The sequence below is a fragment of the Microcaecilia unicolor genome, chromosome 4, assembly GCF_901765095.1.
Source record: "Microcaecilia unicolor chromosome 4, aMicUni1.1, whole genome shotgun sequence".
In the NCBI taxonomy this organism is placed as follows: domain Eukaryota; kingdom Metazoa; phylum Chordata; class Amphibia; order Gymnophiona; family Siphonopidae; genus Microcaecilia; species Microcaecilia unicolor.
The window spans coordinates 233,218,283-233,244,338 of NC_044034.1; the positions used below are offsets into that span (position 1 = coordinate 233,218,283).

A 26,056-nucleotide genomic window follows, 5' to 3' on the forward strand; every position below is an offset into this window, starting at 1 on the left:
CCTCTACAAGTTCCTGCTTGGGCTGAGAATTGAGTGATGATGCTCTCTGTGGGCAATTTACTGGTTTCTGCTGCCAATAGAGGGCGTCACCGAGATGGACCATTTGAAAAACCCACCAGACTGAGTTTACACCACTGCTTGCCCTGGGATTGGTAGCATGGAATGTTGCCACGGTTTGGGTTTCTGCCAAGTACCTGTGACCTGGCTTGGCCACTGCTGGAAACAGGATACTGGGCTATGTGGACCATTAGTCTGACTCAGTATGGCTACTCTTTATGTTCTTAAGACCATCAAGTTGTGCTCCCCAATCTATCATGGAGGCATCTGTGGTGAGGACCTTGTAAGGTGGAAAGGGCTGGAATGGAAGACCCCGGGTGAGATGCTGGGATACCATCCACCACTGCGGTGTAATTATGGAGTGATTCGAATACAAGCCGACTGTAATCCTGTGGCTTGAGACCACAGAATGTCCACTGAGGAATTTGGAAGATGAGCCAATGGTGTTATGTGGACTGTTGAAGCGATGTGACGGAACAGGTAGAGCATCTGGCAAGCAGATATTTGGGTGGTCTTGAACACTTCAGTGGTGAGATGTAGTATGTTGTATGCCCCGAGTAGTATTGAGGAGAGCCCCTATGAAGTCTAAGGTCTAAACTGGTTGAAGATGTAACTGATCACAAATCTAAGGTTTTCTAGGAGCCTTATGGCGAGATGCTCGCTTACTCCTGGGAGGCTGTCTTAATTAAACAGTCATCCGGGTACAGGAAGATGTGTATATGTGTATGCCCCACTTACAAAGTGTTGCAGCTACTATTATCAGACACTTTATGAAGACTTGAGGAGCCAAAGCCAAGCCCAATGGTAAGACCTTGTATTGATAGTGCAGAGTCCCACAGTAGAAGAGGAGGAACTTTCTATTTACAGGGAGAATGGGTATGTGCTTGTATGCCTCCTTGAGATCTAGAGAACAAAGCCAATTGTTGAGTTGTATCATGGGAAGTAGTGACCCCAGGGAAACCATTCAAAAATGTTCTTTGAGTAGAAACTTGTTTAAGTCTCACAGTTCAAGAATTGGGATGAGAAAATAGCTGGAATAGAACCTTCAACTCCTGTCTGGCAAAAGAACTGGCTCTAATACATTCTGATGGAGGAGGGCCGAGAGCTCTTCTCGAAGTTGTTTCATTTAGAGGGAGTTGAAACATGACTCTTTTGGTGGATGGTCAGGAGATATTTTTTGCCAACGCAGAGCAAAGCCATGCTGAATGGTATGTAGCACCCAACAGTCGAAGGTAATGAAAGGCCACCTTTAAATGAACCTCCCTCCTACTGGCAGTTCACTTGGCATGGACAACTGTATGGTGGCAATGCTCCTAGGAAGGAGTCAAAAATTAGGCTAATTGTTTTGACTGAGAGAGTGTCTGGAATTTTTAATCCCGCTGCTGGCTTAGACGTGAGCACTGGGGCATAGTACTTTGAGGTAGAGGGAGTGTAACGAAACTTAGACATATAGTAATTGGAGCATTGATATCCTTCTGCAAATCAACTAGAAGTAGCAGAAGTTTGTGGCCTAGATAGTCTTTACAGTATCTGTATGTTTTTTAATTAGGTCAGCCATTTTCTCAAGTTTTCTCCACAACAAGGGCTCATCTGCTAGATGCACCTGGACAGCAGTTTAGAGGTCAGAGACCCTGAGCCAGGATAGAGATTGCATTGCTTTGCCAGGTATTTACGACAGTCGATAAGTTTTCTGGGAAGATTATGGAATTCCTCAGGGGGAAGGAATTCCTCAAAAGATAGAGTACTCTGTATTAGATATTTTAAGTAAATTGTGGAATAAAGTTGACAATCCAACATGCAATTGGTTGGTATTGACAACTGTAACATTTTTCTGCCAAAAGAGTCTAATGTTCTAGCTTCTCTTCCTGAAGGAGCAGAAGCATGAGATCTCATACTGCAAATTCGTGTAACACAGATTCCACAACTAGGGAATGATTAGGTGATTGTTTTTTTTTCTCAAATCCAGTGGATTTCTGTATCCTATACATTTTATCAATTTTCTTTGGGGATACCCGAGTCTACCAGTTTTTGAGTATTTTTTATAATTGAATGAAGTGGAACAGCAATTCCTTCTCTAGGAGAGTCATAATCTAAAAGTTCAAGAAGTTCTGAATGAGGTTCTTCCTCCGTTTCCAATTTGAAAGGTGTGGCTTCAGCCATCTCACGGACAAAGTCAAGAAAAGATATACTCTCTGGAAGAGATCTACATCTCTCAGGTGGCAGAGGAGGATCAGGTGGAATGGCATAGGACTCCTCAGCTGAGAGGTCCTGTGGGTGCTGATCCATCTGTCAGGAGAGGTCTAACTCTTCAGTTCATGGGAAGTATGTGGAAGAGAGTGTTGACTACAGCGTTTGCTCTGCATCGAGGCAGATGAGTCTCCAAAGTTTGAGAAAGTTTCTCTGGCGATGTCAATGCATGCGTTGGTTGGGTTCATGCCGCACCGAATGATTGACGCCAAGTCAATATATGGGACCTTTCCAGTGACTATCTTCTGATGAATCAATGGGCTAGACTGAGGCTGGCACAAGCACCCTTTACGCCTGTACAGACTGTGAAAGTGGTAACCCTGAAAGCTGCTTCTTAAGCATAGCCCAATTTCCTCATGAAGAACAGGCATCGGTACTGGCTGGGAAAGCGGTTTGACGCAGCCTGAGTTATAGCCTGTGCAGGCGTAGGAGATCTTCAAGACCTTGAAGGTTCTCGATGAGACATGAGCTGGAAGAGAGAGCAGTCACTGTGGGACGGACCTGTGAATCGAGGATGTCAATGCAGGGGAGGTATTGGCAGAGTGCCAGGAGGGAGAATGATAGCGATGCTTCTTAGGATTTTTTACGCTGCCGGTCCCTTGATACATGCAACACTGATGACAAGGACATAGAGTCCTTACAGATACATGGTACCAAGTCTGATGTCAGACCTTCTCAATGTTGTAGCAGTGCTCCCAATATTGATGCCGACGAAGGTTCTGCATCGAAAATCAAATCCCCTGCCATGCTCGATGTGGATGTTGATGCAGAATCAAAAGGTTTTTCACGCTGGACTCTACAGGCTTTAAGGGTCCTTGTTTGCATGCACAGGCAGAGGCTACACTGTCTGTACCCGAAATAGTCCTACTGCATCGAGCACACTTCTTAAAGCCACTCAGCACCCTCGTTGACATGGAGGGAAAAACGGGACCCAAAACCCAGGGAGCTAGGTCAAAAACAGTCGATGCTTCCTGGGCAAAAGCAGGGCTCAAGACCCCAAAAGGCTGAACATTGAAAAAATGTATAATTTGAACAACTTAATATAGAAAAAAAAAAAAAAAAAAAAGAATATGAAAAAAAAATGGCCTGAAGTGGCAAATGTTTGACACTCTTGAGGAGAGATTTTTAAAAACACATCTTTGCTCCACGAAAAATGACAGACTGCTGGTCCCACACTTGAGCGTTGGGCAGGAAGGTAGTCGGCACATGCATGGTGGGGGCATTGCCTCAAAGATTTAAAATGACAGTGCACTTGGCAGTGTATGCACGGGGCTTGGAGGATGATGGCACCCACCCATGAGAATATTATCCCTGTCTGTCCTCGAAGAGCTATGATTTTTATTTGATACCCATAATACAAAATAGAGGAAAGAATTTAATAGCTACAATTTGTTCTCACTCTCACCTACCCTTTTCAGAGTTTCAGAATAAAATACATCCATACCTTCTGTTCTTTGGAAGGAAAACATTGCATGAAACTACACTTAAAAAAAAATGTACCAAGGAACAGAGTAGCACCTGCAAGAGGCATACCCAGCTCCAGAAAAGCATCAGGTCACAGATCTTGAAGTCAAACAGGGGTGCTATCAAGGTGGCTACCCAGAACCCTGCAAACAGCTTTCTTACTACAAAGCAATTGGGAGCCAGCAGCCTGGAAAATCTGTTACTTTGAAGCAAGGTGATAAGTAATATAGTTATCATATACATAAAAATATACACACCATAAGCGACTGACCAATCCTGATACAACCAGATTCAGAACAATAAATTCTTCAAGATGCAGATGCTGAATAGACAAACTAGAAATTGTATTAATGTAGGAAAACAATGTAATTGATAACCTGTATACCTAACTAAATGTTCCACACAGTTTGATTAAAAAGAATTTACAATCACATTTTTATATATACAGGCAGCATAATATACTTTTTTAACTCTAGGAGGTGGCTCTCTTTGGCACAAGGCAAATGCTGAGATCAGGGGCGTATCTGCGTGGGGCCACAGGGGCCTTGGCCCCCGCAGATTTCGCCCTGGCCCCCCTCCCCGCCGTCAACCCTCCCCCGCTGCTTACTTTTGCTGGCGGGGGGCCCCAACCCCCGCCAGCCGAGGTCCGACCCGCAATCTCCATATTTCGTCTTCCTCCGTGGCCATGTGCTTCAAGGAAGTAACGCTGCAGTGCTGGCTCTGGCCCCCCCTACCGCCGGATTCCAGATACGCCCCTGGCTGAGATTAGCATTAGCAGTAAATGTGAGAGATTAAGATCATCTCTAACATACCCCAGAATAAAAGTGATGTTCATTCTGTCGATACGCTTAATTTTATGTGAGAAGTCTAAAAAGGTGCCTATTTTGTGAAAGGTAACATAAGCGCCTATATGCCTTTATAAAATAGACTCCAAGATCCAGCCCCAATAGCATACAAATGCCAATGCACAAATTTACACTTGCTCCAAAGAAGGCATACATGTGTGCATGTACTGTACGAGTTTACACACCTATTTAATAAAATAATTTACATCGGACGTTGACTTAAACTATGGAGATGTTTTTTTGGGGGAAAAAAAAAAAAACTAATTCTGAAACGAATCTTTTGTGTTGTTAGTAACATGTTGTGGTATACCTGGCTATAATCTATTCAGGAAGAAAAGGGTAGGAAAAAAAGGTGGAGGAGTGGCATTATAGGTTAATAATAAATAATAATAATAAAACTATTTCTAACCTGCTGAATCTGAAGCAGTCTAAGCGGGGAACAAAGAACATACATAATAAAATCCAACACATAATAATAAAACAAAATCATGCATAATTACTATTACAAACTCACTAAAAGCCTTAAAATTATTCCAATAATTTTTTTTGGGGGGGGGGGGGGTGGGAAATCACTCCGGGCCCCGCCCTTGAGGGCGGAGCAATGGCAGAACAATGAAGGGGTTAGCAGGGAAGGAGGCAGGGAGGCGGGGGGTGGGAAATTGCTCTAGGCCCCGCCCTCGAGGGCGGAGCAATGGCAGAACAACGAAGGGGTTGGCAGGGAGGGGGTGGGAAATCACTCTGTGCCCCACCCTCGCGTCAAACGTTAGGACGTTGGGGGCGAAGCAATGCCAGAACAACGAAGGGGTTGGCCAGGGAGGGAGGGGGGGTGTTGGCGAAGAAAACCTTGCTAGCGCCTGTTTCATTTGTTCTGAAACGGGCTTCTTTTACTAGTATTTTAATATATAGAATATTTTATATCTTGCTTCTGCATTATCCAAGCATGGACTTACACCTTTTATCTACGCAGATGATGTAACCATCTCCATCCCTTTTAAGTCTAACCTGTCTGAAATTACTGGCACAATCCAGGACAGGTTTTCCACTTTGGAATCCTGGGCTAATGCGTTTAAATTTAAACTCAATAAGGATAAAACTCATTGCATTGTTTTTTCTTCCAAACATAACAAGTCTCTCCCTACAGCTCTGGTTACTCCTGACACTACTCTCCCAATCTCGAACAGCTTGAAAATTCTTGGGGTCACGCTGGACAGCCAACTGTCGCTTGATTGTCACGTTAAGCAAATTACGAAGAAAATGTTCTTCTCTTTGTGGAAGCTTAAACAAACAGCTCCTGCCTAAGGATATTTTTCGAACCCTGATTCACTCTTTGGTCTTAAGTCACATCGACTACTGCAGTGGCATTTTTGCTGGTTGTACACACTATATTCTGAAGAAGCTCCAAACGGTTCAAAATACCGCAGCCAGACTGTTTTTGGTAAGTCTCGCTTTGACAGTGCGCAGCCTCTTCGTATGAAACTTCACTGGCTTCCCATTAAGGACCGTATTGATTTCAAGATTTGTGCCTTAACTCACAAGATCATTTACAGTGAAGCACCTGTGTACATGTGTGATGTGATCGATTTGCTGTTGAGAAATTCCTTGGTGACATCTCAAGCTTATCTTAATCTGCACTATCCTTCATGCAGGCATCTAAAATATAAGACAATCTACACCTCTTCCTTCTCATTCATCACTCTGCGAACCTGGAATGCTTTGCTGAGACTTTTGAAAGAGTCAACGGATCATCAAGTTTTTAAAAAACTGCTTAAAACTTATTTGTTTAACAAAACCTACCCCAAAGTCAACAATGCTGATTAACACCCTTATTCTTTTCCCATTTTGTTAGTTTATCCACTCTTTTCCCTTCTGTCAGCTTCTCTTATCTTGCCAATTTTTGTTATTGTGTAATGTAATTTTATTGTAACTTTATTAGCCACATTGAGCCCGCATAAGCTAGGAAAATGTGGAATACAAGTGGACCAATAAATCATTTGCCCACATTTTAGAAACTAAGACCTTTATCCACACCCAGTTAAATTTCAGATTTTGTTTAAAAATCTTGCACCAGACATGGAAAATGCAACTGCTTGCCTTGTTCCAAACTGTACATTGGTAAAACCATACATCATGATTCCTGAAATGATGTTCGAAAGAAGATTCTCCTTTAAGTAGCACATTGGTTGTGTCATTAGCACAGCAATGAAGAACTGAAATTTTTTGTTACTGAAGTAGTATCTTTACCATGGGGAGGAGAAACCTCGAACCATTAGGAAGGAGAATGTATAGTATATTCATAATTGTCAAACTATACATCCATATTGCTTAAATTTTGAAATAGAGTGGCAATTATTTTGTAATTATCCTTATGCATTTTGATTGGAGAAAATCCTATTTACATCTATATTGGAATTGGCATTCTTAACACACATGGGGACATCATTCTAAAAGCTTAACAAATGTAAAAACACTTTTTTAAATTTTATGATAAATGTAGTTTTTCCTGAGGAAGCCCTTTGATGGGTGAAACCAAGGTTAAAGATGAGTTGAGAAGTGGATTCATAGCTGAGTTTATCACCATTTAAGATGTGTTTTTTGAGGTTTTGTGTGCTGGAGTTATTCATTTTTGGACATGATCAAGCAATGAAGACGTTATCACCACTGGTAGTATTTCAGCTAACAGATATTTTTCAGCAGTCATTTGAGCTTGACTGAGAATCAGAGGGGGGACATGTTTAAGGGATCAGGGTGATCAGAGAGGGCTTGCTCCATGGAAGCGTGTGAGATACCCGAGTGTGGTGGGGCATGATCAGAGCTAGGGGGTATACTACTTCAGAGACGACCTGGAAAGGGGGAGGGGGACACGCAGTGTCAACCCAGACGTTATGCAGGTGCCAGCTGATAGCTATGCGGGTACCGGCACTGACTAAGCAACCAAAGTTAGGACTGCTATTTATGCAGTTCTGTTTGGTCACTTAGCTTTGTAGAAACTGGCACTAAATGTTGCCGGCACTCACATAGCCCTCATCGCCTCTCCGACTCTGCCTCCAAAATGCTTTTCTACTGCCCACTTTTGAAATGGATGGTTAGTGCCGATATTCAGCAGCAGTGCCCAGTTAACTGCAACTGAAATTGGTGGCCAGCCCACTGAGCACGATATAAGCAAGCCAGAGCCTCTTCTGCCCACTTAAACTGCTTTGGATATTGACCCAAATAAGTTCCAGTTTTTTTGCAATAACATTTTGGCTCTATTGTTGGTTTTATGGCTTAATGATTGATTGATTGATTGATTGATTGATTGATTGAATAAATTAACAAACTTTTGCATTGGGATAATTTTATAATGCCTTTTTCGAGATGGGCATCCTTCTCTCAGGGTCATCGAAAGCCGATTTTGGGCATCCTCAACTGCTTTCCATCGCGGGGACAACCAAAGTTCCCAGTGGCGTGTCGGCAATGTACCAAAGGCGGGACGGGGGCGTGCTTAACAGATGGGCGACCTCGGCCGATAATGGAAAAAAGGGCGTCCCTGACAAGCATTTGGCCGACTTTACTTGGTCCATTTTTTTTCACGACCAAGTCTCGAAAAGGTGCCCAAACTGACCAGATGACCACCGGAGTGAATCAGGGATGACCTCCCCTTACTCCCCCAGTGGTCACCAATCCCCTCCCACCCAAAACAAAAATTTAAAAACATTTTTTTCCAGCCTCTGTCATACCCAGCTCCATCACAGCAGTATGCAGGTCCCTGGAGCAGTTTTTAGAGGGTGCAGTGCATTTCAGGCAGGTAGACCCAAGCCCTTCCCCCCCCCCCCCCACCTGTTACACTTGTGGTGGTAAATGTGAGTCCTCCAAAACCCACCCGAAACCCACTGTACCCTCATCTAGGTGCCCCCCTTCATCCCTAAGGGCTATGGTAGTGGTGTACAGTTGTGGGGAGTGGGTTTTGGGGGGCTCAGCACCCAAGGTAAGGGAGCTATGCACCTGGGAGCAATTTCTATAGTCAACTGCAGTGCCCCCTAGGGTGCCCGGTTGGTGTCCTGGCATGTAAGGGGGACCAGTGCACTACGAATGCTGGCTCCTCCTACAACCAAATGCCTTGGATTTGGTCATTTTTGAGATGAGCGTCCTTGGTTTCCATTATCAGCGAAAACCGAGGTTGCCCATCTCTAAGGTCGACCACCTCAACATTTAGGTCGACCTAAATGTTGAGATTTGGGCGTCCTCGACCGTATTATCAAAACGAAAGATGGGCGCCCATCTTGTTTCGATAATACGGGATGCCCCGCCCCTTCACAGGGATGTCCTCAGAGATGGGTGCCCTTAGATGGTCGTCCCCGTTCGATTATCCCCCTCCACATATTATGCACATAAACAGTCTTTCATAAAATTATGACTTGCAAACTATGACATGATGGTGCATACTTTGCTGCTAGGTATATACAAGAGTGGAGTTGGGCAAGTGTACATATATGCACAAATTATAAAATACACAAATCTACATGTGCATTTAAATATTGTAAGCAAAGGTCCAACTGTCTGCACCTGCAATATAGTTGCAATTGCTGCCATTTATGCTAGTTATTCATAAACAAATAGGTGACTACTTGTCTTTATAAAATTAGGGGTCTGAATAGGCTTCTTCAAGCTTGGACAGGTATGGGAGGAGGGGGAATTACTTTCTTTTGAGAATATGCAGCACACGTATGGGCTTCCCACCTGCAATGTTTTTCAGTACTATCAGCTGTGACATTTTGTCTTACAAAGGGCGAAAGGGGAGCTGAATTTAACAGAGATCCTTCTTGACCAAGCAATGGTTAGTGAAGGGGGAAGGGGAGGTGTTTCTAGACTATATAGGGCTCTCCATTCCTATCATAAGACCTCATGTACTACCTACTGAAGTGGGAGAAGGCATTGGGTGTTCCTTACGAATATACACAACGAGAGCGGGTGTTTAAATCTTTACTCAAGGTATCCGTATCTAATACTTCAGTGGAAAATGGGTTCAAAATGCTCTGTTGCTGGTACTACAGCCCCCAACGTTTGGCCAGAATGTTCCGTTTGGGGCAGCTTTATGTTGGCACCAATGTGGGCTAGAGGGGGATATGTGTCACATTTGGTGGGCTCGTCCTCATGCTCAAACATTTTGGACTAATGTTTTGAAATTTGTTTCAAGCCTAACCAAGACTACTTACCCCATGAAAACGGATCATTACCTTCTACATGTTAAGCCGCAGGGAGTGAAATCTTCTACTCATCATCTGTTCACTCAAGTTTTTGTGGCCAGCAAGTTGGTGCTAGCAGCAGCATGGAAGCAGCCTACTCTACCTGGACTTCGTGTGATCCTGGTCAAGTTGGACTATAGAACGGCAAACACAGAAGAAAGCGGACCTCCGCAATGGAAAAACCAAGAAAAGAACACAGCGAAGGTGACATCATCCATCCATCTTGTCACCTTCGCTGTGTTCTTTTCCAAGTTGGACTATAGTCATCTGATGTCTACATTAACAGCCTTGCACACAGGTCACATACTGACTTATCACCACATCTGGGACCCTTATGTGCAGTGGTCCTTACACCCTGACCCTTCATTGCTTGATTCTTGAACGGGGTTTCTCCCTCCTTGGGGGGGGGGGGGGGGGGGGGTTGGGTGCATGGAGGTAGTATTTGAGATATAAGTTAACCTTGTTACAGTTTCCTTACTTGGAATTTGCTCCATTGAAGGTACTGTTACTGTACATGCTTTATTTTGTTTCAATAAACTTTAATTTGAAAAGTCAAATAATAAATAAATAAATAAATAAATAAAATAAGGGCCTGAAAATAGGATTACATAGGCACCCCCTATAAAATTACTATCTTTATGTAAAAGTAGTTCTGGATTTTGCTATTTAAATATATAAGTCCTAGACTTGGCAAGTGGAGTCAATAAAGGAACTGTGCTCCAAAGACCACATTTTGTTTTGTTTCAGGTATTTTTAATACCAATTTCCTCCTCAATCACTCCTCCAAACCAGGGGCGTATCTGGACTCTGGCAGTAGGGGGGGGGCCAGGGCCAGAGGGAGGGGGCACATTTAGCCCCCCCCCGGCACCACCGACCCCCCCCCCCCGCCATTGCCAGAGCCCCCCCTGCCACCGACTCCCCCCCCCGCCATTACCAGAGCCCCCCCTGCCACCGACTCTTTCCACCTCCTCTCCCGCCGCCAACCCTCCCCCGCGGACGTTGTTTACCTTTGCTGGCGGGGACCCCAACCCCCGCCAGCCGAGGTCCGCTTTCGCCTGCTTTTAAAAGTAATTCTTCAGCTGGCGGGGGACCCCAACCCCCGCCAGCCGCCGAGGTCTTCGAAGTTCTTGTCCGTCGTCCTCCTCCGTGGCCATGCTGTACGCTGCTGATTCGGAGTCTGTCTGACGTCGCAACACGTTGTACGCACGTACAACGTGGTGCGACGTCAGACAGACTCCAAATCAACAGGGTACAGCATGGCCACGGAGGACGACGAACAAGAACTTTGAAGACCTCGGCGGCTGGCGGGGGTTGGGGTCCCCCGCCAGCAAAGGTAAACAACATTAGTGGGGGAGGGTTGGCGGCAGGAGGGGAGCTAGGGCGAAATCTGTGGGGGCCCAGGCCCCTGTGGCCCCACGCAGATACGCCCCTGCTCCAAACTATATATCCAAGCAAAAAGTTAGCCAACACCAGTGACTCAGAGTAGGTACAAATGCCAATGCTGAAATTTTTTTAATTTTACATGTATAAGAGATACAGGTAATCCCATATACACAAGTACCAAGTTACAAACGACTTCTGGAGGCCACTACTTGCATGACAGTTTCTTGGGAGACTATTAGCGGGGTGGTTTGACAGTATCTTCCCTAGTCCTCTATGTATGTATTTACATGTATAATTCTAATGCTTGCCCAAACCATACCCAGAACATGTCTCCTTCAAATAAAGTGTATGCCACAGGTATACACATAAAAGTCAACTTTTCTAAAATCACTACTTACATGTGTATGCCCATTTGACATGTAAATCAGACTTTCTCCATATGTAACTGATGATTACCCTTCCAAACCCACCTCCATGAAAATAAAAACCCAGACCACCATAACTTAATAAGCAAATATATGCACATTTATAAAAAGCATCAGATAGTTGCAGCAAAATCTTGAAAAATCTGCTGCAGGAAATCAGGGGTGTGCTTATAATATGGGATGGAACAGCACTAGCAAGCCAGGTCCTAAATATAAGAAAACAAAATCACTCCATTAACAAAAACCTAAGCAGACTGGGAGATAGATTTTACAGCTTATTAAACTAATTTTTGAGCCAGTAAGCTTGAAAACAGCAAAGGATACTGAAAGGTTTTGCCACAACAGTCCAACAAGCGAAGCAGTAGCTTGCAACCTCCCAGAATCTTCAAAGATATCAATTCCAGAACAGGTTGGCTAGGAACTAAGAACTGACTTCCTTGTTGTGATGCAGGTTTCCTAACACGATGGGACAAAAAAAAAGATGTCACATATATCATTCATATTCTCAGTAATCTTATGTAGACATAATTTTATAATAGGGCACCTATAAAAAATGTGAAAAAGACATGTTTTATGTCAAGAGGATCCTAGAATAACGCTCAGTAGTGTGCCAATGAATCCACACAAAGACATATTCATTCCAAGTCAGGGGCAACTTTTTGTGTGTACTCTGCGTGGATATGCACATATCTCACAGCTCCACTGAAATGCTGCCTCTGGGAATGTTCAAGCAAATGTTACGGGTGCTCTTGTCAGTACACATACAGTGCATTCTCCCTACTTGCGTGATCAGTATTTGTTATTTCTCGCATCCAAGGAGGTGCAAATAGAGGATGCAATTTGCCATTTGCACCGCATTGTTATTGTACTCATGGACATGCGCATTTCAAAACAGCTTTTTTCTTTTGCTCTCTCTTTTTTGGCATTTGCATCTGGAATTGCCACCAAACGTCCAGGGAGTGAGTTGCAAGCTACCAATTCTAAGCAACAGAAATTAGTGACAAAATAACTGTATTAAACTTCGTTCTGGCATGTCTATTTCTGCTGTTGGCCATTAGTTTAATGTTAATGAATCAACAATATGATCCATCCAGTAAAAAGAGGAAGATATTCGTTGGTCTGTTCATGAAGCTGTACCAGAAAGTTCCAAAACATCTGCGATTCGTGATGAGTCAATGGACAAGATGGAAAAGCAGTTAAATTTGTGGAGAGAAAAAACGTACAGTGAACAGCATTGTTGTGAGGATAAAAACCAAAGAGAACACATTACCCAGAGCCAGGAAAATGTGAAACCCTTTTCTGCTAGTTCTGGCTGGCTTGCGCATTTTAAAAGGCGATATGCGCTTAAAAATGTAAGCCTGTCCGGCGAGGCAGGTTCAGCTGACAACGAAGTTGTTAGTCTTGTTGTAAGCCCTTGGGCACCGGCCGAGGCCTAGTGTAGGGGTTAGGCCAAGGCAGAGGGCGGGCCAAGCAGGCACTACACTACCACAGCTACCAAGCCCTATACACACACACGCAGCAACCCACCTGCACCACAGAAAAGGGAAGATAGGGCAATCAGGCGGGCCTCATGGCCTAACTGGAACCGAGTCATAGGGAAGGGAGAAAGAGATTAAATGAGGGAGCACCAGCAACCCCTTCGGTGCTGGTAATCAAGGAGGAAGGGAAGCATACACAGAAACCCGTCAAGCTATAGCCCACCACACACAAGAAAGTGAGGGACTGTCATAAGATACTGTAGGCAGAGACCCTCAGCAAACAGGGAAGGGAAAAGTCTGTAAAATGGAGTGCAGAGCCTAACACACACACCAGCACAGAAAGGGACAAGGGGCTAGATGCACTAAACCTTAACGACCCTCTAACAACCCTTTAAGGAAGGAAATTCCTAACCGTTGCATGCATTAAAGGCCTTTTTCCTACGAAGCAAGCAGCTAACGAAAACGGAATGCAAAGGAGAAACTACCATTGAAATGTGGACAATTCGGAATGCATTAACCATACCAATGATTGCAACGAATCATTTACCATCAGAAATTTTACGTGTGCTCAGACCTGTCGTTAAGGCCCCCTGCACCATAAAAATCCAAGCCAGCATGTTTAAAAAGAAAAGTGAGATACAAACACAAACACGTGGCTCTCCGCTTTCTCCTGCATCATTACAAACAAAACATACTGCTTCTCCCAGCAGCTTAAAAATCCTGTCTCTCCCCTTCTACTACTACTACTACTTAGCATTTCTATAGCTCCAACAGCTTTGAAAATTAACACCCTAAAGCCAATTTTCTCAGTACTGTAAACAAACTGCAAAGAGGTCTTTGTTACAAAAGGGGTCAGTTGTTCTTTTTAGAGTTATCTTCAACTGCACTCTTCTGCTAGATCAGACAGCTAAAAGGCTTGCAGGTCGGGATCCCCCCCTCGCACGCCCCAGTCTGACGTAAGCAACCTACGTAGGTTTAATACGTTTGTGGCTGCTCTGCGCTTGCTTAAGGAGCAAATTAAGGACGGGGATAACGTATGCTTGATACATTGTACTTTTCAATACCGCACCGAACATTTCTGAACTGTTTTTTTTGTGCATTCTTCGTTGTTTCAAATTCGTTAAGCACTTTTACGATTTAGATTTTTTAACGTTTGGTTGATGCATCTAGCCTCTTGGAGGCAGATGCAGCAACCAAACGTAAAAAAATCTAAATCGTTAAAGTCCCTAACGATTTTAAAATAACGAAAAATGCACCAAAAAAAAAAGTCACACATGCTGGAATCGGTATTGAAACGTACAATGTATCAAAGAATCACAATACACATCGTTAATCGGCCCCCAAATCATGCGCAGAGCAGCCAAGCGTTATGTTAGCTGCTCTGCGCATGCCACAAACAGTCAAATCACAAGCACATGGCAAATTGAATTGACACATAAAAAAATAAAACTAAAAAAAGGATCGGGAGGGGGCAAGGGCGCTCATCAGGAGCGTCCTGTACGGACGGCCTTGCCCCCCCCCCCCCGCCGCTGCTCCCCACTTTCCGCCGCTCCCCCCACCCCGAAAAAGCAAAATTGTAGCAGCCCCTGCCCCCCTCCCTTCCTCACTACTCTCAGCTCCGCCTCCCGACATCCTCCGTCTGTGCCCCGCCCCCTTTGGGGGTCGTCGCCGCCATTCCCCTTCTCCATCGGGCCCCCCTCCCTCTTACCGGGCCTGTGCAGCGCCTCTCTCCTCTGTCCGAAGGCGCTGCACGGGCAAGAAGAACGCTGAATCAGCTGATGCCTGCCTTCGCGATAGAGCGTCTTTCTCCTCCTGGGCCCGCCCCTGTCTGACGTCAGTAACACTGACGTCAGACAGGGGCGGGCGCAGGAGGAGAAAGACGCTCTATCGCGAAGGCAGGCATCAGCTGATTCAGCGTTCTTCTTGCCCGTGCAGCGCCTTCGGACAGAGGAGAGAGGCGCTGCACGGGCCCGGTAAGAGGGAGGGGGGCCCGATGGAGAAGGGGAATGGCGGCGACGACCCCCAAAGGGGGCGGGGCACAGACGGAGGATGTCGGGAGGCGGAGCTGAGAGTAGTGAGGAAGGGAGGGGGGCAGGGGCTGCTACAATTTTGCTTTTTCGGGGTGGGGGGAGCGGCGGAAAGTGGGGAGCAGCGGCGGGGGGGGGGGGGGGGCAAGGCCGTCCGTACAGGACGCTCCTGATGAGCGCCCTTGCCCCCTCCCGATCCTTTTTTTAGTTTTATTTTTTTATGTGTTTTCTGAGGTTCTTTGGACCAATCACAGCGCTTTTAGCTCTGCTAATGCGCTGGGATTGGCTCAAAGTTTGTTTATTTTTTCACTTAACACTTTTTCCTGGCACAGAGCTGTCCTAACGAGAGGTCCAGACCTCTCGTTAGTTTTCCTGCCTTTTTCCTGCGTAAAGGCAATCGGAAAAGGTTAGTGCATGTCGTTTCAATGGGGTTTTCACACTAATTGCTCATCTCCATTCCGTTTTCGTTAGCTGCTACTGTCGTCGGAAAATAGGCTTAAGTGCATGGAAAGGATCGGAAATTCTTCCCCGAGGGCTCATTTAACGATGAAAAACGTTTAGTGCATCTGCCTCTTAGTTCTGTAATACAACAAAGAAAGGACTAAAACAGTCACACCGGGAACTGCAATAAACAGAACTGCCAGAAGCAGAGAAGCTCTGCAGACAAAGGGTTAAACCACGGTCAGCATACAGACAATAACTAGAGGCAGGGAACACTGCAGACAATGGGTAATTGGGAGTACAATGAAAGAACAAACAAACAACCCCCAAGGAGAGAAACAAAGGGCAGGACCTGCCAAGCAGAAACAAACTCGGCAGGAAGGGAACTCTGAAGGGAAGCAAAACAAACAGACTGGAACAGAACGAAGAGGGACTCACCACACGGCACCAGAGCCAAAGAGAGAAACCCAGGTGTAGTGAAAAAGGTGATTAGACACACGCAGGCAGGGACAGAGCAATAGAAAACTGCAAGCCAACATAGGAGAACAACTCCACACAAGCACAGAGCAAATAGCTCAGACAGAGCACAGGTAAGGCTTCAGCAGAATCGGAGAAAATGCCAAAGCAGAGGTTGATGGGAGGGATGAGCTTAAGTAGATCAGACTGACATCAGCCCAGCCCCTGACAGACCAATCAGGAGCGGTCCCAAGCATTCCCTTGTCTGACTAGCAGAAATACCAACAGAATCATAACCAAAGTTGCAGAAGAATTTTTAAAATACCTGCTAAGAAGAAAAGGGTTTTGTGCCAGAGCAGGTCTTCAATGTTGATGAGACTGGCTTGTTTTACAGGCAGACTGGAAAATGGACATATGTAATGAAAATGGCAGCCAAAGCCCCTGGCTTTAAGGCATTTAAAGATCATGCCACCCTGTTATTGTGTGCCAATGCCAAGGGTGATTTCAAATGTCTACAGAGCCTAAAATCCTTCTGCTCTTAAAAGGAAAGAACCTGAACTGCATGCCAGTCCATGGAGATGGAACCATAAAGCTTGGATGATGTCCAACTTATAATGGGATTGACTCAACAGCTGTTTCTTTCCAGAAGTTGAATACTATCTCCACTGTAAAAACCTTGCCTTTAAGGTACTGCTGATTTTGGATAATGCACCAGTACACTGTCACAAAAATGCACACCCCGAAGCTGAAATTCTCTTCATGACCCACCGCACACAACATCTATCATCCAGCCCCTTCATCAAGGAATAATGAATGCTTTCAAGTGCCACTATATGCAGGAGGCTTTACATGTCGACAAGGAAACCACCATGCTTGATTACTAGAAGATAGTGACAATACACAACATAATTGATTATGTTGGCATAGCTTGGGATGGCTTGAGAAGGAAAGCCAAACAGACAAGGCTGACAATTTATTCAGTCAACGAGTTGTGAGACCCAGGCACCAGAAATCGACCCCCCAGCATCAATGTCTCCATCATCTACTACCATTCTGGAGGTGCAAGGCTGTCCCTCTCCAGAGGTCGATCTGACAGAAGTTGACATGCCAGAATTGACATCTTCATCATCTCCGTCTATGCAGGAGGAGCAAATCTCGGTCTACCTCGCAAGCAGATCTCTAGCATTCTAGTTCTTTAGGTAATACTGTATTTTCAAACACTGTTATCATAATGTTGGTGGTTTAATGTTTCATAATGTTACCACTTGCAAGAAATAATTTGTTAAATAAACATAAAATCTGGTGACAAAACCATAGTACAGTATTCAGCACTGGTTCATGAGTACACTAATTGCTTACTGTTGTGCAATACTGTACACTGTTTATTTTCCAGCACTGTTCTGTGCAATTTCTTTATTTACTACTGTACATACCGCAAATAAAAAAATTGTATGCAACATACTGTGTGTTCTGCTTCCTTAGCATGTACAGTAGGAAAAAAAAAAAAAAAAAAAAGAGTTCCAGTACAGAATTTTACGTGCTATCCCATGCAGGAACCTAACCCTGTTTTTCTTCTTCATAGGAATAATTTATTCACTTTCTGAGATTCTGTGGAAACATAGGTATAGCTGGAACCTAACCCCTGTTATCCCATATGGACATTGTTTCGGTGTTTGCAATGTTTATTTTTATGAACCATATCATTGTGAATAGCAAGAACGTGCTGTACTTGTATGCACATCTATAAACACTCAGAAATTACCCACATAGATGACAGCTAGCATCTGCCAATAAGAAAAAGTAAGGACTGCATTTGTTATGCCATTTCATGTAAAATGCAATGCTGTACGCTACTTACTGTGGACAGAGTTCTAATAAATCTTGAATGGAATCCTTCAAATTCATTCTAGTTAAGCGTTTCAAACACTGCTCAATCTGTTAAAAAATTAAAGTGAAATAAATTTCAACTATCGCTTAGCATATTTAAATAAAATGTTATTTCTGACACTAAAACAAGATCTCATTCAGCTAAGTATACCTTGTATTCTTCCTTACCTGTTTAAGTGCCAAATATGTTTTATGGAAGCACAGTCTGTTATGGAATATATACAAAATGGCGTGCAAGATTTTAGCTTCTGTTTCCAAAGTTTTATTCTTCAGCAGTAGTTTAACATTCTGACATCCTTTATTAATAGCTACAAGAAATTCACCTGGAAGAAAAAAAATGTTAAATGATATTTCTATATGCAGTCATAAGAAAACATGCAGCTTTGTACCATAAATTAAAGTACCACTATTTCCTTTCTGTTTTTTATATTTATCACTTTCAGGTTAATTTTCATCTGTCTTACTTTAATTTAGGAATGTGCAACATGGAGTGAGTTTTTAGAAAATAGAACAGATTAGAAACTGAATGACAGACAACATAGAATAGAAAAGAAAAACAGTCAGTCCACAGTGATGGATTTACAGTTCACACACAGCAAGCACAGGATTCTTAAAATTTGTGCATATCTAGTTCAAAAAATATACTACTAGTTTATTTATTAGGATTTATTTACCACCTTTTTGAAAGAATTCATTCAAGGCGGTGTACAGTAAGAATAAATCAAACATAAGCAATAGACAATTACAGCAGTAAAAATACTCAAATAATACAAAGTATGGCATAGTATAGTTAGTAAAAGCAGTATATTAAATATCTCCAATAAACATAAACATACTATAAATACCTATTAGTAAGACCTATAAAGTTTGTATAAACTTTTGCTTGCACACAACTAATTAAAATAATTATCAGCAGTTACAGAATTACCTGCAGTGGACAATATACTTTGGGGGATCTTCGAGGAAAATAAAAAATTCTCTAATTTTGTTACTTGTACTTATGTTTTGATATCAAAACTGTGTTGGTCCAAGGCTACAAAAGACTTTGAGGGTATTTTCTCATTTAATGTATCAAATCCATACAACAGAAAGGTTTTCATCCTGGTAGTGGAATTAGAGTTAGAAATGGAATTACATATTACAAACTACAGTGCTTATGAAAAAAAATAAAATAAAATTCAATGAATGACTAGTCAATATTATTTAATGGCAAAGTTATGTGATAAAAATTGCTCAACTTGCTTGTAGTCTCAAAAGGACCCCTGCTTGAAGGACCTACTCTGCCCCCCACTTGGGTCAAAGGGTGCCGGCCCACCCCATTGAGGCCGAGGATCACTATGCACTCTTGCGCAGCTCAGGGAGCTGGAGAGCCATGCTTCTCCCATATCCTTCACCAATGTCTCCCAGTCAACACCCAAGAGCAAGAGCCCCCTAAGGGCAGCTGACTCAAAAGCTTCTTGAAAGCCGCACTCACATGCAGTGCCAAAGCCACAATCAATAGCAACCCGACTTAGCCACTGAGTGGGAAACCAGACTGACCAAATCAAATAGAACATCTGCCCAAAAGGCCATCCTGTACTCCAGGTGAGAAATTTCCAGGGATTTCGGCAACTGCTAGAACCAACGCAGCATGGAACTACATAACCGCCACAAATAGCAGCCTGAATGCTGGATTCCCCACCAAAAAAGTCAGGTGGAGCCGCTGCTGCACATTCTTTTCATGGAGCACCCTTAGGGCCAAGCCCCCTTGAGAACAGGTACAACAGTCACCTGCATAAACACTGTAACCAAGGCATTCACCCTTAGGAAGATTAAACACTTCACAACCTCCTGAGTGTAGGCATATAGATAAGCAACAGCCCTGGCAATTTTGAGGGGACCATATGAGGACTCCCGCTCTGGCCTCATCAAGCGGATAAGGGCCCTATGGAGCAGAAAATGCCTCAGGGCTCTGAAAGGCCCACTGCAGGAGGCTTAAGCATAGCCAAAGTCTCCGTGATCTTGTCTTGTTGATGATTCGTTGAAACCCTCTGCTCAGTGTGCAGCAGCGGCTAAGAAAGCAAAAAGAATGTTAGGAATTACAGGAAAGGAATGGAAAACAAAAATGAGAATGTTATAATGCCCTTGTATTGTCCCATGGTGCGACCGCACCTTGAATACTGTGTGCAATTCTAGTCATTACATCTCAAAAAAGATATAGCAGAATTAGAAAAGGTACAGAGAAGGGCAACAAAAATGATAACAGGGGATGGGATGACTTCCCTATGAGGAAAGGCTAAAGCAAGTAGGGCTCTTCAGCTTGGAGAAGAGAGGGCTGAGTGAAGATATGATAAAGGTCTATAAAATACTGAGTGGAGTGGAACAGGTAGATGTAAATGACTTGTTTACTCTTTCCAAAAATACTAGGACTAGAAGGAACACAATGAAGCTACTAAACAGTAAATTTAAAACAAACCAGAGAAAGCATTTCTTCACTCAGTATGCAATTAAACTCTGGAATTTGTTGCCAAAGAATGTGGTAGAAGCAGTTAGCTTAGCAGGGTTTTAAAAAGTTTGGATAACTTCCTAAATGAAAAGTCCATAAGCCATTATTAAGATTGACTTGGGAAAATCCACTGCTTATTTCTAGGATAAGCAGCATAAATCTGTTCCACTCTTTTTGGATCTTGCCAGGTACTTGGGACCTGGATTGGCCACTGTTGGAAACAGGATGCTGGGCTTGATGGATCTTCGGTCTGTCCCAGTATATGTACTTATGAAAGGAGGCGCTCAGATTCCACTGTATCATCGGACAGTCTGGACATTTCCAGATTTCTGGAATCTTCTCAAGAAGTGCTTGCTAGAGAATATCTGAATATAAAAAGCTCTCTAGTTTGAAGCTGTATTTTGCTAAGATACAAGTACCTTTTTGTGGACAAGCTAGTTCTGTTCCCAGATATGGCCAGATCAACACAATTACATAGAAGAACCTTCTTATGGCTGAAGCCCAAGGTTTTAGTCACAGTAGGGTCTTTTTTTTCTTAAAGTTTCTTGCAAATACACGGTCACATATGGTAGCAATCAATTTGCCTTTGGGGATCCCAGTCAATTAGGGATTTCTTGTACATAAACCTGTTACTCATGTTAACAAGTTAAAGTTAAGGGGATATTAACAAGAGAAGGTTCCTGGAGGAAAAGTCCATAGTCTGTTATTGAGCTAGACAAAGGGGAAGCCACTGCTTGCCCCAGGATTGATAGCATGGAATGTTCTACTAATTGGGTTTCTGCCAGGTATTTGTGACCTGGATTGGTCACTGTTGAAAGCAGGATACTGGGCTAGATGGACCACTGGTCCGACCCAATATGGCTATTCTTATGTATTAATATAGCTGCTAACATGTAATCTCTTCTCAGGAGTATAGTAATTGTATAACCAAATATATATATATTTTGTGTAATCCTCAGTATATTTTTATATCTTGCTTGCCATATTTGCTAATTTTTATTATCTATAATAAATATTTCCACACTGGCATTATTCCTTCTTTGAGGACAGCACAGCTAGGACCTTAGGTACACGTTAGGTGCAGTCATACTCCTTGCAAAACGAGTCCAGAGTATTACTCGAAGAATGATTTTCTGTAATTGTATTTGCGCCTACAGCTACCAACCCCCCTGCCAAGTAGCCTATAGCCCCTCCCACCATCCCTCCCCAAAGAAGCAAGATTCTCTCCTGGCTAGGACCTTAGGTCCACATTAGGTGCAGTCATACTCCTTGCAAAAAGAAGTCCAGAGTATTATTCACAAAGTGATTTTCTATAATTGTATTTACACCTACAGTCACCAACCCCCTGCCAAGTAGCACATAGCCCCTCCCACCCTCCCTCCCCAAAGAAGCAAGATTCCCTCCTCCTACCACTGAAGTACTGCAAGGCTGCCCCTATTATCAGTGGAGTGGGGGAAGTTTGGAAGGGAAGGATCTTACCTCTTAAAAAAACAAAACAAAAGAAAGACTCACTGACCATCATGGGCTGGGTAACTTCCCCTTTTTATTTACAATTGGAACGTCAAATTTGATATTTAATTTAGGTACACTACTACTATTACATACATTTATGCTGTATGCTGGGGTGCGGCTGGGGGGAAACGCAATTGAAATTTGAAATAGTGATAGTTGACTTTTGCCAAATTAAATTTTTTTTTTTTTGTCTAGCCCAATGGAACTGAATAGGAAGCTGCTGCTTAATGGTCACTTTACCTTCAAAGATTAAAAAACTGACAAATCACTGTTTGCCAAAGGCAAATTCAAGTCTCATTGCAGTACATCATCTCTATCCTACCATGTCCGCACTAAACATGCGTTTTCTTCATCCCAATAAGAACAATCATCAAAGGTTTCTACTTCTAGTCAACATCAGCCTACCCTACTTCAGTTACAAGAAAAGAGTCAGATGAAGCCAATGGATCCAATTAAAAATGAAAACTTTCAAAATGATATCGCCAGGTGGATAGCCAAGGACAGTCGCCCCATTAACACTGTTTCTGATGATGGCCTCCAGGAAGTTTTGAGGGCTGCAACAACAAAGAAATACAGAAACATGCAGGCAGATAGAGACCATATGGCGTATCCAGTTTTCCCATCCATGTCAATTACTCTTCCTATCACTTACTTAGAGATCTTATCTAGTTGTCCCAAACTCTCGTGAATTCAATACTGTTTTTGGCTCCACCACTTCCACCGGGGCTGTTCCAAGAATTCACCACCCTTTCCATGAAAAAGTATTTCCTCAGGATACTTCTGAATCTTTCTCTTTTCACCTTCATCCTATACTCCCTCAATTCAGATCTTCCTTTCAATTGAAAGAGACTCGCCTCCTGTGTATTTAAGCCGCAAAGGTATTTATCATATCTCCCCCTTTCCCACCTCTCTTCTAAAGTATACATACTGAAATCTGTCCCCATACGCTTTATGACAAAGACCACTGACCATTTTAGTAGCTGCACTATGGACCGACTCCATCCTGTTTATATCTTTTTGAAGGTGTGGTCTCCAGAATTGTACACAATATTCTAAATGAGGTCTTACCAGAGTCTTATAGAGAGGCATCTGTTTCAGCTGTTCCTCTGGTCCCGCCCTCATTTCCTGTTTGCGGAAGGGCGGGACCAGAGGAACAGCTCAAACAGAAGGGAAACCACAGCCTTTCTGAAGCGGCGTCTGTACTTGCTGGACTGTGGACTTCAGTGTTGCCGGCCGAGCATGAGTTAAAACTTTTTAAACAGCAGCTGCCACTTAGGAAGGGCTGGGGCACCCGCACACGTCATCCTTGCACTCGGAGGCGACAGAGAGAGGGAGGCGCTGGACGGCGGAAATGGGAGAGGGGGCGTGGCAATCGGAGGAGAGGGGGCGTGGAACTCGAACGGGAGTGGGGCCGTCGCGGCCCGTGGAACTCGAACAGACGGGAGTGGAGGGAAGGAGGGAGGGGATCATGGAACTCGGGGAGGGAGGGGCGTTTATTTACTCACCTCGGGTGGCTGCTGCTGGGTTCCCTTCCCTCTCACTTCCCATTGGTCCACCCTGTGACGTCATCCCCAAGGCGGACCAATAGGAACTGTGTTACAAACCCAGGCAGCCAGACGGAGGTGCAAATTATTATATAGGATATACAGCAGGAGTTGCTACCCTGTGCAATGCCAACTTTACAGCAACTTAGTAACTTCTCCTCTAAGTGTGAAGCTGGGGGGGGGGGGGGGGGGGTTGGAAATATAAAGCAAAGACAACAGCTCATGGTAAATAAGAGGTCACAGAGCAAAATCCTAGCCAGTTTCAAATGAGCTGAAAATAGAAAAGTTTGGGAGGAAAACGCTAGTCAAAAAAAGGGTGGTGTCTTTGTGTTACTGCCAAGTATAAAGTTGCCAGTTCCCACTCCTCTCTGTGGCTTATTTGAATGCCTGCAGGTTGCAGCTTTTTGGGCTATTTTTTGTCCAGGTTGGGATTTTTTTTTTTGGCCCGCTGGTTGGCTCCTCATTTACTGCTACCTTCCTATTGGTCCTAATTGGATCAATAGGAAGCGAGATCTGGCCCTTTCAATTGCTGCTTCACAGTGCGCCTTTTTTTTCTGTACTCTCCTCTCGTGGCTTGCGCGGCTATGCTGCGCTTAAGTAGTTATCAGTCAGTGAAAGATCAAAGGAGGCAAGGGGCAAGATACAGATGACAGACGTTCTGGTGGCAGGCCCCCTCCTGATCTGCTCTCCACTCTGAGTATGAGACCAGATCATCAGAAGGGGACCCACGACCACCACCAGAGGGCAGAGGCAGAAAGTGCAATGAGTCCAGGAGCCAGGATGGAGGAGGAGGAGGGAGGAACCGGAATGGAGCTATGAGCTGTTGCACCTACACTGTCTTGCTTTATTGTTGGTAAAATTTTTATTTAATCTCACTTATATTTTCAAACACATCAGCTTGTGCAGCATATGGCTATACACAGAGAAAGTATAACTTTTCATAGATTGAGTAGTAATTTGTTATAAATAATAATCAGTGTGTCATTTGGAGGGGCTGGTTACAGGGACACCCTAGCAGCACGTGTTGTGTTGTGTTGTATCGTATCGTAAAGAGATTTTTTTTTCTCCTGGTAAAGGGTCACTAAAACAGACACCATGTTATAAGAATCAGAGTTTCTATCTATTTACTTAAACATGATTTAGGATTTAGGTTGAAACCTAGGAAAAGGTCAAATCCTTTTTTCCTGTGCCTAGATCAAAAGAGATGGTTTGTGGTGGGAACTTGCTCCTTTCGTTTTGTGGGTGGGTGGATGGTTGGATTATGAATTTGTGCTAATTATGATGCTACTGCCAATTATGGTGCTGATTGTGCTAATTATGCTGATACTGATTATGATTCTGATTACCTTATTAATATTCATATTAATATTGTGCTATTTGGGGGCTACTTTTGGGCTGGAAATTTTTTCACGATCTGGCAACGCTGAAAAAAAGACGGAGAACTTTGGCTTGTCTTTCGCTTACACAGTGATTTTAAATAAGCTGACACATATACATAGATCGTACTTCCCTGTTTCTGCTATCCTTAGTAGACAAGACTACATTAAGAAAAAGAAGTGTCCCTAAAATCTATGGAAACAACTACAAACTTCTCAAGCGGCAGCCGTTTTTTTTTTATTGTCGCAGAAAGCGCTACATTAATAGAACGTAGCACAAACCATACATGACACATGCCAATACCTGAAACTTTATCTTTCGGTGCTATAACTGCCCGCTGGATCGCAGGGATACTGATAACTACCCGATTCCACATGTCTGACGCCATTTTCAGAAGAAGGTGGAGTTAAAATAAAGCACGGCCAGTCGGCTCGGCCACGGTATCGGCGTGCGACGAGACTAGTAGAATCAAGAAAGATCAGCGAGACAAAACTTCATGGTGCTTCTAGTCCGGCAAAATAGGCGGATACTAGTTTGAAAGCTGAAGGCTAAAACCCATACTTTAGCTTAGGCTATATATTTTAGCATAAGCATTGTCAAGACCTGATTTTTTTTTTTAAATATAAAGGCTCGTATCTGTGGGTGGCCGGGATTTTTTAATCTCTGTAGCTATCTTTTTTTTTCCCCACATCTTTTTTTAACTATCTTCACCCAAGACTGTTTCTTGGGCCTAGGTTAAACAAAAAAAAGTATTTCCAGGACTTTAAGGACACAACCTTAAAAAAAAAAAGTCCTCTTTTTTTTTTTTTCTGCCTGCGCTGCTGGTTTCAGTATGTGTGAAAAGTCCCAGCCCAGGTACTACTGCTGCAGCTGCTGAGCTGAGACCAGGGTTGCCAGGTGGAAAATTTTTTTCCAGCCCACTGGAGCCCAAAAAACAGCCCAAAAACCGCCCAAACACAAACCCCGCCCCTGACACCCCCGCCCCCGCGTCATCACCCCCGCCCCCGCCGTCATCAACCCCGCCCCCGCCGTCACCGGCCCCGCCTCCCACGTCACCGGCACCGCCTCCCCGTCATCGGCCCCGCCTCTTACGTCATCGACCCCGCCTCCCCGTCATCGGCCCCGCCTCCCACGTCATCGGCCCGCCTCCCACGTCACTAACCCCGCCCAAAACGTCATTAACCCCACCCAAAAACGTCATTAACC

At 43.9% G+C, this 26,056-nt stretch overlaps 1 protein-coding gene across 2 annotated transcripts in view; it reads right to left on the reverse strand.

Annotated features, from left to right (window-relative positions):
- The window catches only part of NEPRO (nucleolus and neural progenitor protein), a 108,879-nt gene extending 83,308 nt beyond the window's left edge, over nucleotides 1-25,571 (reverse strand). The window contains exons 1-5 of one of the 2 annotated variants that reach the window (XM_030201325.1): nucleotides 25,154-25,571; nucleotides 18,101-18,255; nucleotides 17,904-17,980; nucleotides 11,968-12,099; nucleotides 4,026-4,103 (exon numbers count right to left, since the gene is read on the reverse strand). In XM_030201325.1, the coding sequence (XP_030057185.1) occupies nucleotides 4,026-4,103; nucleotides 11,968-12,099; nucleotides 17,904-17,980; nucleotides 18,101-18,255; nucleotides 25,154-25,238 (527 nt within the window). In that variant the 5' untranslated portion in view covers nucleotides 25,239-25,571. The remainder of the gene's footprint in view (nucleotides 1-4,025; nucleotides 4,104-11,967; nucleotides 12,100-17,903; nucleotides 17,981-18,100; nucleotides 18,256-25,153) is intronic. The other variant, XM_030201324.1, reaches the window with a different exon arrangement.
- Between the last annotated feature and the right edge of the window lie 485 nt (nucleotides 25,572-26,056).